This window comes from Haliotis rufescens, unplaced genomic scaffold (assembly GCF_023055435.1).
Source record: "Haliotis rufescens isolate VD_foot unplaced genomic scaffold, xgHalRufe1.0.p SCAF_1, whole genome shotgun sequence".
NCBI lineage: Eukaryota > Metazoa > Mollusca > Gastropoda > Lepetellida > Haliotidae > Haliotis > Haliotis rufescens.
The window spans coordinates 36,004,413-36,016,917 of NW_025963779.1; the positions used below are offsets into that span (position 1 = coordinate 36,004,413).

The 12,505-nt window shown below is 41.0% G+C and overlaps 1 protein-coding gene across 1 annotated transcript in view; it reads left to right on the plus strand.

Annotated features, from left to right (window-relative positions):
- Window positions 1–12,505, plus strand: part of LOC124135773 (replication factor C subunit 1-like) — a 49,595-nt gene that overhangs the window by 16,298 nt on the left and 20,792 nt on the right. The window contains exons 7-10 of the mRNA XM_046501322.2: window positions 7,888–7,924; window positions 10,221–10,339; window positions 11,643–11,801; window positions 12,058–12,150. Coding sequence (XP_046357278.2) covers window positions 7,888–7,924; window positions 10,221–10,339; window positions 11,643–11,801; window positions 12,058–12,150 — 408 coding nt within the window. The remainder of the gene's footprint in view (window positions 1–7,887; window positions 7,925–10,220; window positions 10,340–11,642; window positions 11,802–12,057; window positions 12,151–12,505) is intronic.

Consider the following 12,505-nt stretch of genomic DNA (forward strand, 5'->3'; position numbering starts at 1 on the left):
TACTGCCAGATTAATTTAGAAAAATGACACAGTCATCAGAAATTTGAGATTTTATTGATTTTGACATGCACCAGGTTAAATCAAGTTCCCTAAATCGAGCCCTGTTGCATCAAGGTAGTGACTGCCACTTTTAGTGACTGGCTTTGTTTCCCATTAATATGTTTTGTATCAAGTTGGTGACTGTCAATTTGCCATGGCTTTGTAAGTAGTTTAAGTTTGCTTGACTTTTGAAATCAGGGACAGATTGACTCTAATCTCGAAACAAAACTAGTTACCTAAACAATCCTGCATGCCACAGTGGTTACCTTCTCGACTGGTTTCTCATTCTGATTGCGCAATGAAGTTATAACTTTTAAAGCCCTTGTTAGTCAGGACCAAACAACGCAGGCTGCATAGGGATATCATAGGGTTGCATCAATGTTAGCTACTGATATTTATAACATGTGAACCATTGTACCATGCAATGCATCAATAGTGCCCCCTAGATGTCAGGCACCAAAATATCTCATGATTGTGAACCATTGTACCATGCAATGCATCAATAGTGCCCCAATAGTGCCAATTGACAATAGTGCCAATAGTGCTCAGGCACCAGTACATCACCAAAAACATCTCATGATTGTGAACCATTGTACCATGCAATGCATCAATAGTGCCCCCTAGATGTCAGGCACCAGTACATCACCAAAAACATCTCATGATTGTGAACCATTGTACCATGCAGTGCATCAATAGTGCCCCAATAGTGCCCCCTAGATCTCAGGCACCAGTACATCACCAAAAACATCTCATGATTGTGAACCATTGTACCATGCAGTGCATCAATAGTGCCCCAATAGTGCCCCCTAGATGTCAGGCACCAGTACATCACCAAAAACATCTCATGATTGTGAACCATTGTACCATGCAATGCATCAATAGTGCCAATAGTGCTCAGGCACCAGTACATCACCAAAAAACATCTCATGATTGTGAACCATTGTACCATGCAATGCATCAATAGTGCCCCCTAGATCTCAGGCACCAGTACATCACCAAAAAACATCTCATGATTGTGAACCATTGTACCATGCAATGCATCAATAGTGCCAATAGTGCTCAGGCACCAGTACATCACCAAAAACATCTCATGATTGTGAACCATTGTACCATGCAATGCATCAATAGTGCCCCAATAGTGCCCCCTAGATCTCAGGCACCAGTACATCACCAAAAACATCTCATGATTGTGAACCATTGTACCATGCAATGCATCAATAGTGCCAATAGTGCTCAGGCACCAGTACATCACCAAAAACATCTCATGATTGTGAACCATTGTACCATGCAATGCATCAATAGTGCCCCCTAGATCTCAGGCACCAGTACATCACCAAAAACATCTCATGATTGTGAACCATTGTACCATGCAATGCATCAATAGTGCCAATAGTGCTCAGGCACCAGTACATCACCAAAAACATCTCATGATTGTGAACCATTGTACCATGCAGTGCATCAATAGTGCCCCCTAGATCTCAGGCACCAGTACATCACCAAAAAACATCTCATGATTGTGAACCATTGTACCATGCAATGCATCAATAGTGCCCCCTAGGTCTCAGGCACCAGTACATCACCAAAAAACATCTCATGATTGTGAACCATTGTACCATGCAATGCATCAATAGTGCCAATAGTGCTCAGGCACCAGTACATCACCAAAAACATCTCATGATTGTGAACCATTGTACCATGCAATGCATCAATAGTGCCCCCTAGGTCTCAGGCACCAGTACATCACCAAAAAACATCTCATGATTGTGAACCATTGTACCATGCAATGCATCAATAGTGCCCCAATAGTGCCCCCTAGATCTCAGGCACCAGTACATCACCAAAAACATCTCATGATTGTGAACCATTGTACCATGCAATGCATCAATAGTGCCAATAGTGCTCAGGCACCAGTACATCACCAAAAACATCTCATGATTGTGAACCATTGTACCATGCAATGCATCAATAGTGCCCCCTAGGTCTCAGGCACCAGTACATCACCAAAAACATCTCATGATTGTGAACCATTGTACCATGCAGTGCATCAATAGTGCCCCCTAGATCTCAGGCACCAGTACATCACCAAAAAACATCTCATGATTGTGAACCATTGTACCATGCAATGCATCAATAGTGCCAATAGTGCTCAGGCACCAGTACATCACCAAAAAACATCTCATGATTGTGAACCATTGTACCATGCAATGCATCAATAGTGCCCCAATAGTGCCCCCTAGATCTCAGGCACCAGTACATCACCAAAAAACATCTCATTGTGAAGTTGTTGACAAGTTTTAGTTTTCAATTTTAAACGACCATGTTCTTTTTCCCAAAGAGCATACATTTTCAAACTGCAATTGTTTTAAAGATATTTTTCTGAAGATCAAGTTTTAATCTTTTGTCTATGTCAAGAAATTGTTATGCCCAAGATCATGATTCAAACTTTTTCCATGATTACAAGACTTGAATATGTTAACAGGGTTGAACCCTGGAATCTTGCAGTGGGGCAGTAATGTCATGTTCATGGGTATTCTTATATCATGTTATGACTATTTTGGCTATTAAATTTCTCAGGTTAATATTTAGGAATAAGGTTAGACTTTGTTTTCTTAAACTTAGGTTATGAATCCCAAAACTTCAAAAAATGGAAATGTGGAAAAAAATCAAAAGCATTGGGTTTTTCAGTCTCCCTACAACAATAAGTAAGTGTTTAAAAAATCTCATTTACTGTCACCATCAATAATAATAAATTATTTTAGATACTAGAATTAAAACCTGCTGTACATTTTTCTTACAAACTCCCACCTACACTTTAATTATATATTTATTTTCCTTCATACTTAATATTTTGAGGAAAGAAAATAAATATGTTTGAAATTGTTAGTTTTTTTCATTATTGATTTTTTTCTTTGTTTTTGACCTACTGACTTGAAGTTTGGGGCCAGAAATCTCTAAAACTACCACTTTGTCTGCCCGTCAGATATTTAGACACTGGTAGTGGTCAACATTTTTGGCTTTATGGCATGGAGCTCATTGTTCAGTATCACTATACATTGGTGTTGTTGTCTTGAAAAGTTGTCTGGAAGGAGACCTATGTGTCTTGACAAGCAAGGTGTTATTTGGGTCAATATAATAGGAAAATAATTTATTAGGAATATTTGTTATTTTATTTTCTATCACTTCTATCGATAGCATAGGGCGGCATCAACACTAACTGACGATATTTAACTGTGTATTGCCATTGGACCATGCGATGCATTGATAGTTGGATCTGTCATTACACCACTACTTCACAGGTACCAGTACATCACAGATCATCATTATCAAGGGCTTGAAGAATTTTATCCCTGAATGTAGAACTACAAAGTTTGGATTTCCCCAAAACATTCTTTTTCAAACTGAACATATATTTGAGAAAAAAATTTGGAAGATCAAGATTAAGAAATTGTTATGTTTATGTTGATGATTGAAGTTTAAAAACACTTTTTCCACGAATAAAAGACTTGAACCCTAGATTCTGCAGTGGGACAGTTACTTCATGATCATGTGAAAAAAATGGTAATAACATTAAAAATCAGTGAATATGTTTAATTTGGATGGATTTAAGAAAAGACAGGACAGTGCCAGTGGGTTCTACTTCTCCCGAGGGGAAATGACAACAGTTTCAATGTGTTTGAAAGGTTCTTGGGAACCAGCACCCTCAAGGCTACTTCTGCCTCAAGCAAGACAGGTCAAGACAAGTCATACTGTATTCTAGAATTTTATTAATTTCCCATTTCTACGGCAACAAGTTTGACTTTGACTCTGGTCTGACCCCAAATGGTTATGCTACCTCATCCTCCAAAGAAGAACAAAAAAAACCTTTCCCATCTTATGAGACTTGAACCCCGAAACTAGCGAGGGAAACAATATCACACAACTATTTCTTAGAAACACCAAAAACCATTATATTCTTGAAAGTGTTTCGCTTCCATACATACCCTGTCTATACCAAGTCTGCCAAAACAAGGCAGGACAGCGCCAGTGGGTTCTACATCTCCCCAAGGGGAAATGACAAAGGTTTCAGTGTCTGTGAACGGTTCATTTGAACAAAGTACCCACACGGCTACGCCTGCCTGGAACAGAAAAGCTCAATGTTAGATATATATACTGTGGAGTGGTCGATACTAAATATAGATTGTAGCCCAAGCACTATAGTCTGTTTCAGTGTGATGTGAGCTTGATTGATTGATTTGATGAATGTCATCTGAATTGGTAATCCATGTGTATTTTTAAGCAAGGTGATTAGGATAAAATAGTTGGTGGATATCTTAAGGTTGTATCAATGTTAGCTACTGATGCTTATTACATGTATATGTAAACCATTGTACCATGCAATGCATCAATTGTTTTGCCTGTAGATCTCAGGCACCAGAGTATCACCAAAAACACATAACACTCGTGATGTGGTTAATGAGTTTTATTCTCAAATATTAAACTACCAAGTTTCTCTTCCTAAAGAGAATTCATTTTCATTTTTTTTTTTATAACTTTCGGAAGATCAAGTTTTAATCTTTGACTTTTTTAAGAAATTGTTATGCCTGCCCATGATCAGGATGACAACTATTTCCATGGATACAAGACTTGTTCATGATTAAAACTTTTTCCATTGATAGAGGACTTTCTCATGATTAAAACTTTTTCCATTGATAGAGGACTTTCTCATGATTATAACTTTTCCCATGATTACAAGACTTGATCATGTTGACATGGTTGAACGCTGGAATCTTGCAGTGGGACAGTAATGTCATGTTCATGGATATTCTTATATTATGTTATGACTATCTGGGCTATTAAATTTCTCAGGTTAATATTTAGGAATAAGGTTTGACTTTTTTTCTTCTTAAACTTGGTTTATGAATCCCACAACTCCAAAAAATGGAAATGTGAAAAAAATTCAAAAAGCATTTAAGTGTTGAAAAATCCTCATTTACTGTCTCCATCAATATAAATAAATTATTTAAAATACTATACTTAATACCTGCTGCACATTTTCAATTTCTTTAAATTGTATGGTTTTTTCATGGTTTTTTCTTCTTCTTTTTCTTGACCCACTGACCTGAAGTTTTGGGCCGAAAATCTGTAAAACTACCACTTTGTCTGCCCGTCAGATATTTAGACACTGGTAGTGGTCAACATTTTTGGCTTTGTGGTATGGAGCTCATTGTTCAGTATCACTATACATTGGTGTTGTTGTCTTGAAAAGTTGTCTGTAAGGAGACCTATGTCAGTATGTGTCTTGACAAGCAAGGTGTTATTTGGGTCAATATAATAGGAAAATAATTTATTAGGAATGTTTGTATTATTTTATTTTCTATCAATGCTATCGATAGCATAGGGTGGCATCTACACTAACTGACGATATTTAACTGTGTATTGCCATTGGACCATGCGATGCATTGATAGTTGGATCTGTCATTACACCACTACTTCACAGGTACCAGTACATCACAGATCATCATTATCAAGGGCTTGAAAATTTTTATCCCCGAATGTAGAACTACAAAATTTGGATTTCCCCAAAACATTCTTTTTCAAACTGAACATATATTTGAAATAAATTTTGGAAGATCATGTTTCAATATTTTGACTACTTAAGAAATTGTTATGTCTATGTTGATGATTAAAGTTTAAAAAAACGTTTTCCACAAATTAAAGACTTGAAGCCTTGATTCTGCAGTGGGACAGTAACTTCATGATCATGTGAAAAAACAAGTATTGATACTAAAAATCAGGGAATACGTTTAATTTTAGATCGATGTAAGAAAAGACAGGACAGTGGCAGTTTCAATGTGTTTGAAAGGTTCAGCAGGAGGAAGTAGCCTTGTAGATACCCACAAGGCTATGCCTGCCTGAAGGAAGACAGTAGTCCTGCACGATGACCGTGGAATATATGTATTTTATGGAGAAAAAAATAATCTAGAAACACATACAAAAGCAAGTCTAGCCAGCTCTAGCTGGCTCTGAAAACAGCATAGGGAATGTTTTTTTATTTTTAGAGTCAAGAAGGATATGGTTTAATATAAGATTTCAGAGACTAAAGGGGGAGGTCAGGTAGCCTAGTGGTTAAAGCGTTAGCTTGTCACGCCGAAGACCCGGGTTCGATTCCCGACATGGGTGTACAATGTGTGAAGCCCATTTCTGGTGTCCCCTGCCGTGATATTGCTGGAATATTGCTAAAAGCAGCGTAAAACCATACTCACTCACTCACTCAGAGACTGAATGTTAGCCTAGGAAGACAGGTCAATGTTGGACTTGCATACTGTACAGCAGGAGTGCTAAATATAGATCTGTTGAAGATAGCCATGGCAGTATTGTCTGTTTCAGGGTGATGTCAGCTTGAGTGATTGATTTGCTATTGATTTGATGGTTAAGTTTACTTGTGAATATACTGTTGGCGATTAGGTCTTTGAATGGCATTTAGAAGTGATCGATACACAGAAGGAAGAGAATTCATGGATGTCAACTTCTTTATTAGGACTTTATGAGGAACAAAATGTTTCAGAGTAAATACTTACTTCATCAGGTGAATAAATGCTATGAAGCAGAGAGCATATATATGCACCTGTAAGAACAACAAAAGTAATAAGATAATAATAGTGGAAACTTAACGAGGGAAGCCAACAGTTAATTGGTGTTGATAGGTGATTAGCAATGGACAAATGGAAATAAACATATAGCAGTTAATTACCACTGATAGGTGATAGAAGAACTTAAATTATCACTGATTGGTAATTGGCAATGGGCAGGGGGTAATTAGCACTGACAGGTCATTTCAGCAATGAAAATGGCAATGGACAAATTTTAGGCAGCTGGACAATCAGCACAAACAATAATCAAAGCAATAAGTCCCAAGCACTGGGCAGATAGGTTCCCTGGTCACGGTTCATGGTTGGCTGGTGTCTCCTGTCAGTGGCTTCTAGTGGTTTTCTTTGTCGCCAAATGGAGATTGATAGGTTTTCATTTGTAATGTACATGTATCAGTTTCCTTATTTATTGGACATTGTTAATTTTGTTAGCACACATTAAAAAAATAGCCTTTAGCAGACACTTTTTAAGTTTTAAGGATTTGACCGATGGAGCATAAAAAATGAATAAATTAAATGAAAAAATACGAAAGTAATAAAAAAAAGACACTGTCTATAGCGTTAAATAATGGCTGATTTAATGCATTCTTTGTGGGTTATAAAATGGCAAATAAAAGAGAGCAAGATTTGGCCTTATCAAGATGGTTCTGCTGGACACAGGGTACATTAACAGGGTGTCACTATACTATGCTGGGTAATTTTACCTTCCCCAAATATAGATTTCCTTACAAGATTATCATGATGTCGTGTTTAATATGTCCACTGTTCCGAGTGAGTGAGTGAGTGAGTGAGTATGGCTTTACGCCGCTTTTAGCAATATTCCAGCAATATCAAGGCGGGGGACACCAGAAATGGGCTTCACACATTGTACCCATGTCGGGAATCGAACCCGGGTCTCCGGCGTGATGAGCGAACGCTTTAAGCACTAGGCTACCCGACCGCCCCCCACTGTTCCGAGGTTCTGATTGTTGCTGAGCTTGGTATTAGTGAGTTCATGTTGGTAGTTCGAATTTTGACTGTCAATACTTCTCGACATGAGAATAAGTTATGAAGTAGTCAGAATAATCAATTAAGGCTACACCATTGCTCTCAATCTTATGTTTCAAATAGTGCAGTAATGGTGTACTTTGTTTGTGGGGATGTTTCTGACTTATAACAAAAATGTAAAGATCAAATTACAAATTCATTCTTAACACTTTTTCTTCTTCTTTTTTTGTCCTAGGTGAAGAAAGAGTCGCCAGGTAAAGTAAATGGAGAAGGTGAGACAGTTTCCTACCTAACTCATATCCATTCTTTATATGTTACACCACATTATGGACAGTTGGACCTTAATGAAGTTACGATAGATTCCATTGCCCAATGCTGGTCTCTTACAGGGAATCTGAGTAGAATAGGTCCCCTGTGTCCCATGCTTGTCTCCTTGTGGGGATTCTGAGTAGAATAGGTCCCCAGTGGTTGTCACCTTGCAGGGAATCTGAGTAGAATAGGTCCCCTGTGTCCCATGCTTGTCTCCTTGTGGGGATTCTGAGTAGAATAGGTCCCCTGTGCTTGTCTCCTTGCAGGGAATCTGAGTAGAATAGGTCCCCTGTGCTTGTCTCCTTGCAGGGATTCTGAGTAGAATAGGTCCCCATTGTCCCATGCTTGTCTCCCTGCAGGGATTCTGAGTAGAATAGGTACCCTGTGTCCCATGCTTGTCTCCTTGCAGGGATTCTGAGTAGAATAGGTCCCCTATGCTTGTCTCCCTGCAGGGATTCTGAGTAGAATAGGTCCCCTGCGCTTGTCTCCTTGCAGGGATCTGAGTAGAATAGGTCCCCAGTGGTTGTCTTCTTGCAGGGGTTCTGAGTAGAATAGGTCCCCAGTGGTTGTCTCCTTGCAGGGAATCTGAGTAGAATAGGTCCCCAGTGGTTGTCTCCTGGCAGGGATTCTGAGTAGAATAGGTCCCCTGTGCTTGTCTCCTTGCAGGGATTCTGAGTAGAATAGGTCCCCTGTGTCCCATGCTTGTCTCCTTGCAGGGATTCTGAGTAGAATAGGTCCCCTATGCTTGTCTCCCGGCAGGGTTTCTGAGTAGAATAGGTCCCCTGTGCTTGTCTCCTTGCAGGGATCTGAGTAGAATAGGTCCCCAGTGGTTGTCTCTTGGCAGGGATTCTGAGTAGAATAGGTCCCCTGTGTCCCATGCTTGTCTCCCTGCAGGGATTCTGAGTAGAATAGGTCCCCTGTGCTTGTCTCCTTGCAGGGGTTCTGAGTAGAATAGGTCCCCAGTGGTTGTCTCCTTGCAGGGAATCTGAGTAGAATAGGTCCCCAGTGGTTGTCTCCTGGCAGGGATCTGAGTAGAATAGGTCCCCAGTGCCCCATGCTTGTCTCCTTGTAGGGAATCTGAGTAGAATAGGTCCCCTGTGTCCCATGCTTGTCTCCCTGCAGGGATTCTGAGTAGAATAGGTCCCCTGTGCTTGTCTCCTTGCAGGGGTTCTGAGTAGAATAGGTCCCCAGTGGTTGTCTCCTTGCAGGGAATCTGAGTAGAATAGGTCCCCAGTGGTTGTCTCCTGGCAGGGATCTGAGTAGAATAGGTCCCCAGTGGTTGTCTCCTGGCAGGGATCTGAGTAGAATAGGTCCCCAGTGGTTGTCTCCTTGCAGGGAATCTGAGTAGAATAGGTCCCCTGTGCTTGTCTCCTTGCAGGGGTTCTGAGTAGAATAGGTCCCCAGTGGTTGTCTCCTTGCAGGGAATCTGAGTAGAATAGGTCCCCAGTGGTTGTCTCCTTGCAGGGATCTGAGTAGAATAGGTCCCCAGTGGTTGTCTCCTTGCAGGGAATCTGAGTAGAATAGGTCCCCTGTGCTTGTCTCCTTGCAGGGGTTCTGAGTAGAATAGGTCCCCAGTGGTTGTCTCCTTGCAGGGAATCTGAGTAGAATAGGTCCCCAGTGGTTGTCTCCTTGCAGGGATCTGAGTAGAATAGGTCCCCAGTGGTTGTCTCCTTGCAGGGAATCTGAGTAGAATAGGTCCCCAGTGGTTGTCTCCTGGCAGGGATTCTGAGTAGAATAGGTCCCCAGTGGTTGTCTCCTGGCAGGGATCTGAGGAGAAAAGGTCCCCAGTGTCCCATGTCTGTCTCCTTGCAGGGATTCTGAGTAGAATAGGTCCCCAGTGGTTGTCTCCTGGCAGGGATTCTGAGTAGAATAGGTCCCCAGTCAGTGGTTGTCTCCTTGCAGGGAATCTGAGTAGAATAGGTCCCCAGTGGTTGTCTCCTGGCAGGGATCTGAGGAGAAAAGGTCCCCAGTGTCCCATGTCTGTCTCCTGGCAGGGATCTGAGTAGAATAGGTCCCCAGTCAGTGGTTGTCTCCTTGCAGGGAATCTGAGTAGAATAGGTCCCCAGTCAGTGCTTGTCACCTCAAAGGCCTGTTTGATTAGTTATCATGGATAAAGACCAGAGCAGCCTAAATAGCTCTTGAGCAGACTTGAGCTAAAAAGGTGCTTCTATAAAGAATTGAAAATTCCACAAATCCACCTTCATTGTGTAATCTTTAGTCCATGGCCCCTTTATTGTATTCCTTCTTCATGTTGTACAGGAGACAGGAGTCTGTCAAGCAAGCTGTCAAATCGTATGAAGACCTTGGTGGAAGACACTCCAGAAAAAAACAGTAAAAAATCTACTGTTATTGTGCCTGACACACCGAAAAGTGGAAAGGTAGGACTGTTGATAGATAAGGCATTGCATTTAATGAAAGACCTTTGTATTAAATGTGAAGAAAATATTATAAGTACTTTAGCTACTGTATGCTTTGTTTAGAATATTAACAGAAGTTGCTAGAAATATTGTTTTTTATTGATTTTTATCAATAATGACTGATACTCAAATATGACTATTTCATGTTCTTTTCTGTCCGGCATCCAGACGTTTTGAATTTTTGTTTAGTGTATGCCTTTGTTTTTCAAACTGTTCAGATGACCTATTTATCAATTGATAACATTGCTGTAGCACTGTTTCTTGTTGTTTGATTTGGGGCCGTATATGTCACGTTTAGTGAATGCTTGGAGTAAGATTGATGAGGATTGGGTGTTTGCAATGCATGACCTAGCTGTTACACCGTGTGTGTCATGATACACCGATAACATGGATTGTTGCTCATGCTATCAGTTACTGTTTCTCCTGGTCAGGACCCATTTAGAGGCTGCTGTGATGTAGGTGGAATATTTCTGACTGCAGCATAAAACAACATTCGTTCACGTGCACTGTACCCATTGGTCAAATGGTGAACAGATGATAAGTGTTGGTGTTGTGAATTGTATCAGAAGGATCTCATTTCGTCAGTTCTGACACTGGTGATTGTGATCCTCTGTTTGGTTGATTTGTTTGTTGTTTAACGCTTCACTGACCAATCCAGACTTGCCACGCCACGTCACGCCTTGCCATTGATGGTTAATAATACGTTTGGTGGCATTCCCGATTTCTTTTCCTAAGTTTTGATTCTTGCAGTTCTGTTGAAGACATTCCTTTATCAATAAATCTGTTATTATTGGAGTTACTGTCATCACTGATATCAGTACAAGATTTTGAGTGCTATGTAAAACATCAACATTCCCGCAAATCCAACAGCGGCTCCCAAATATTACAAGTTTGTTTGTTGTTTAACGGCGCACTGAGCAATATTCCAGCTGTACGGCGGCTATCTGTAAATAATCGAGTCTGGACCAGCCAGTCAAGTGATAGATATCATGAGTATCGATCCTCACAATTGGGATACGATGACATGCATCAGCCCAGTCAGCAAGCCTAACCACCCGATCCCGTTAGTCGCCTCTTACTACAAGCAAAGCCGCCTTTTACGGCAAGCATGGGTTGCTGAAGACCAATCATGACCGAGGGCTTCATGGGTCCCTCTGTTTGGTTGTCCTGTGGTTAACACACCATGAACAAGCAGTGTCATCCCCTATTGGCCATGTGGCTTCAAACACTAGAGTTACATTCCGATGTTTCTCCACTCATCTAGACTTCTCCACTCAAGAAGCCATCACCCAAGAGGTCACCAGTCAGGAGCAACATGGTCATCACTCCAAACAAGTCCCCAGTGAAATCAGAAAGCAGGAAAACATCTCCCTCGTCATCTAGTCCCTTGAAGACTTCTCCCAAGTCTACCACCAGCCCCAAGGTGAGAGCCTGACCATACTTGCCAGACAGTCAATACCTCACTCAGTTTCATACCACCTAGGAAATTTACATGGATTTTGATAAAAGTTAGTCATGATTGCCTATCTCCGGAAGTCCAGCAACTGCCAAGGTTGTATTTGTAGTGGGGTATTTGACACAGTTATGAGCACAATCCCACAAGAAATGCATATGGATGTTTGCAGGTGTATGTGGAGAGAGCCTGTAGAGACACTGACATGATCTTGGTTTGGTTTCAGGAAGGGACTCCCAAGCTGGTGAACCGAGCAAGCTACAGGGCATATCTCCACCGAGAAGGTCCTACAGCCCTTGGCTCCAAGGACATCCCAGAGGTAAGGCAGGGCTGGGACAGAATTCGCACCTAGCATATTCCTTGGGCGGTGCAGGATTAGTACCCCACATATTCCTGGGGCAGATGGGGCGGGATTAGTACATCACATATTCTTGGGGTGGGGCATGATTAGTACTAGGCATATTGGCAGGAAAGGACAGGATTACTAACAGGTATATTCTGACATATATCAGACTAGTATCATGTCAATTATTGGGTGGGAACGAACAAATACCCATGTTTGGGTGGGGCAGGACTAGTACCATGCTGCTTCTTTGGGAAGGCGATTCTAGTGCCATGGAGAAGGTTGATGTACTTGTGGAAGAAATGAGCTGCTACAAGAGGAAATATGTTAC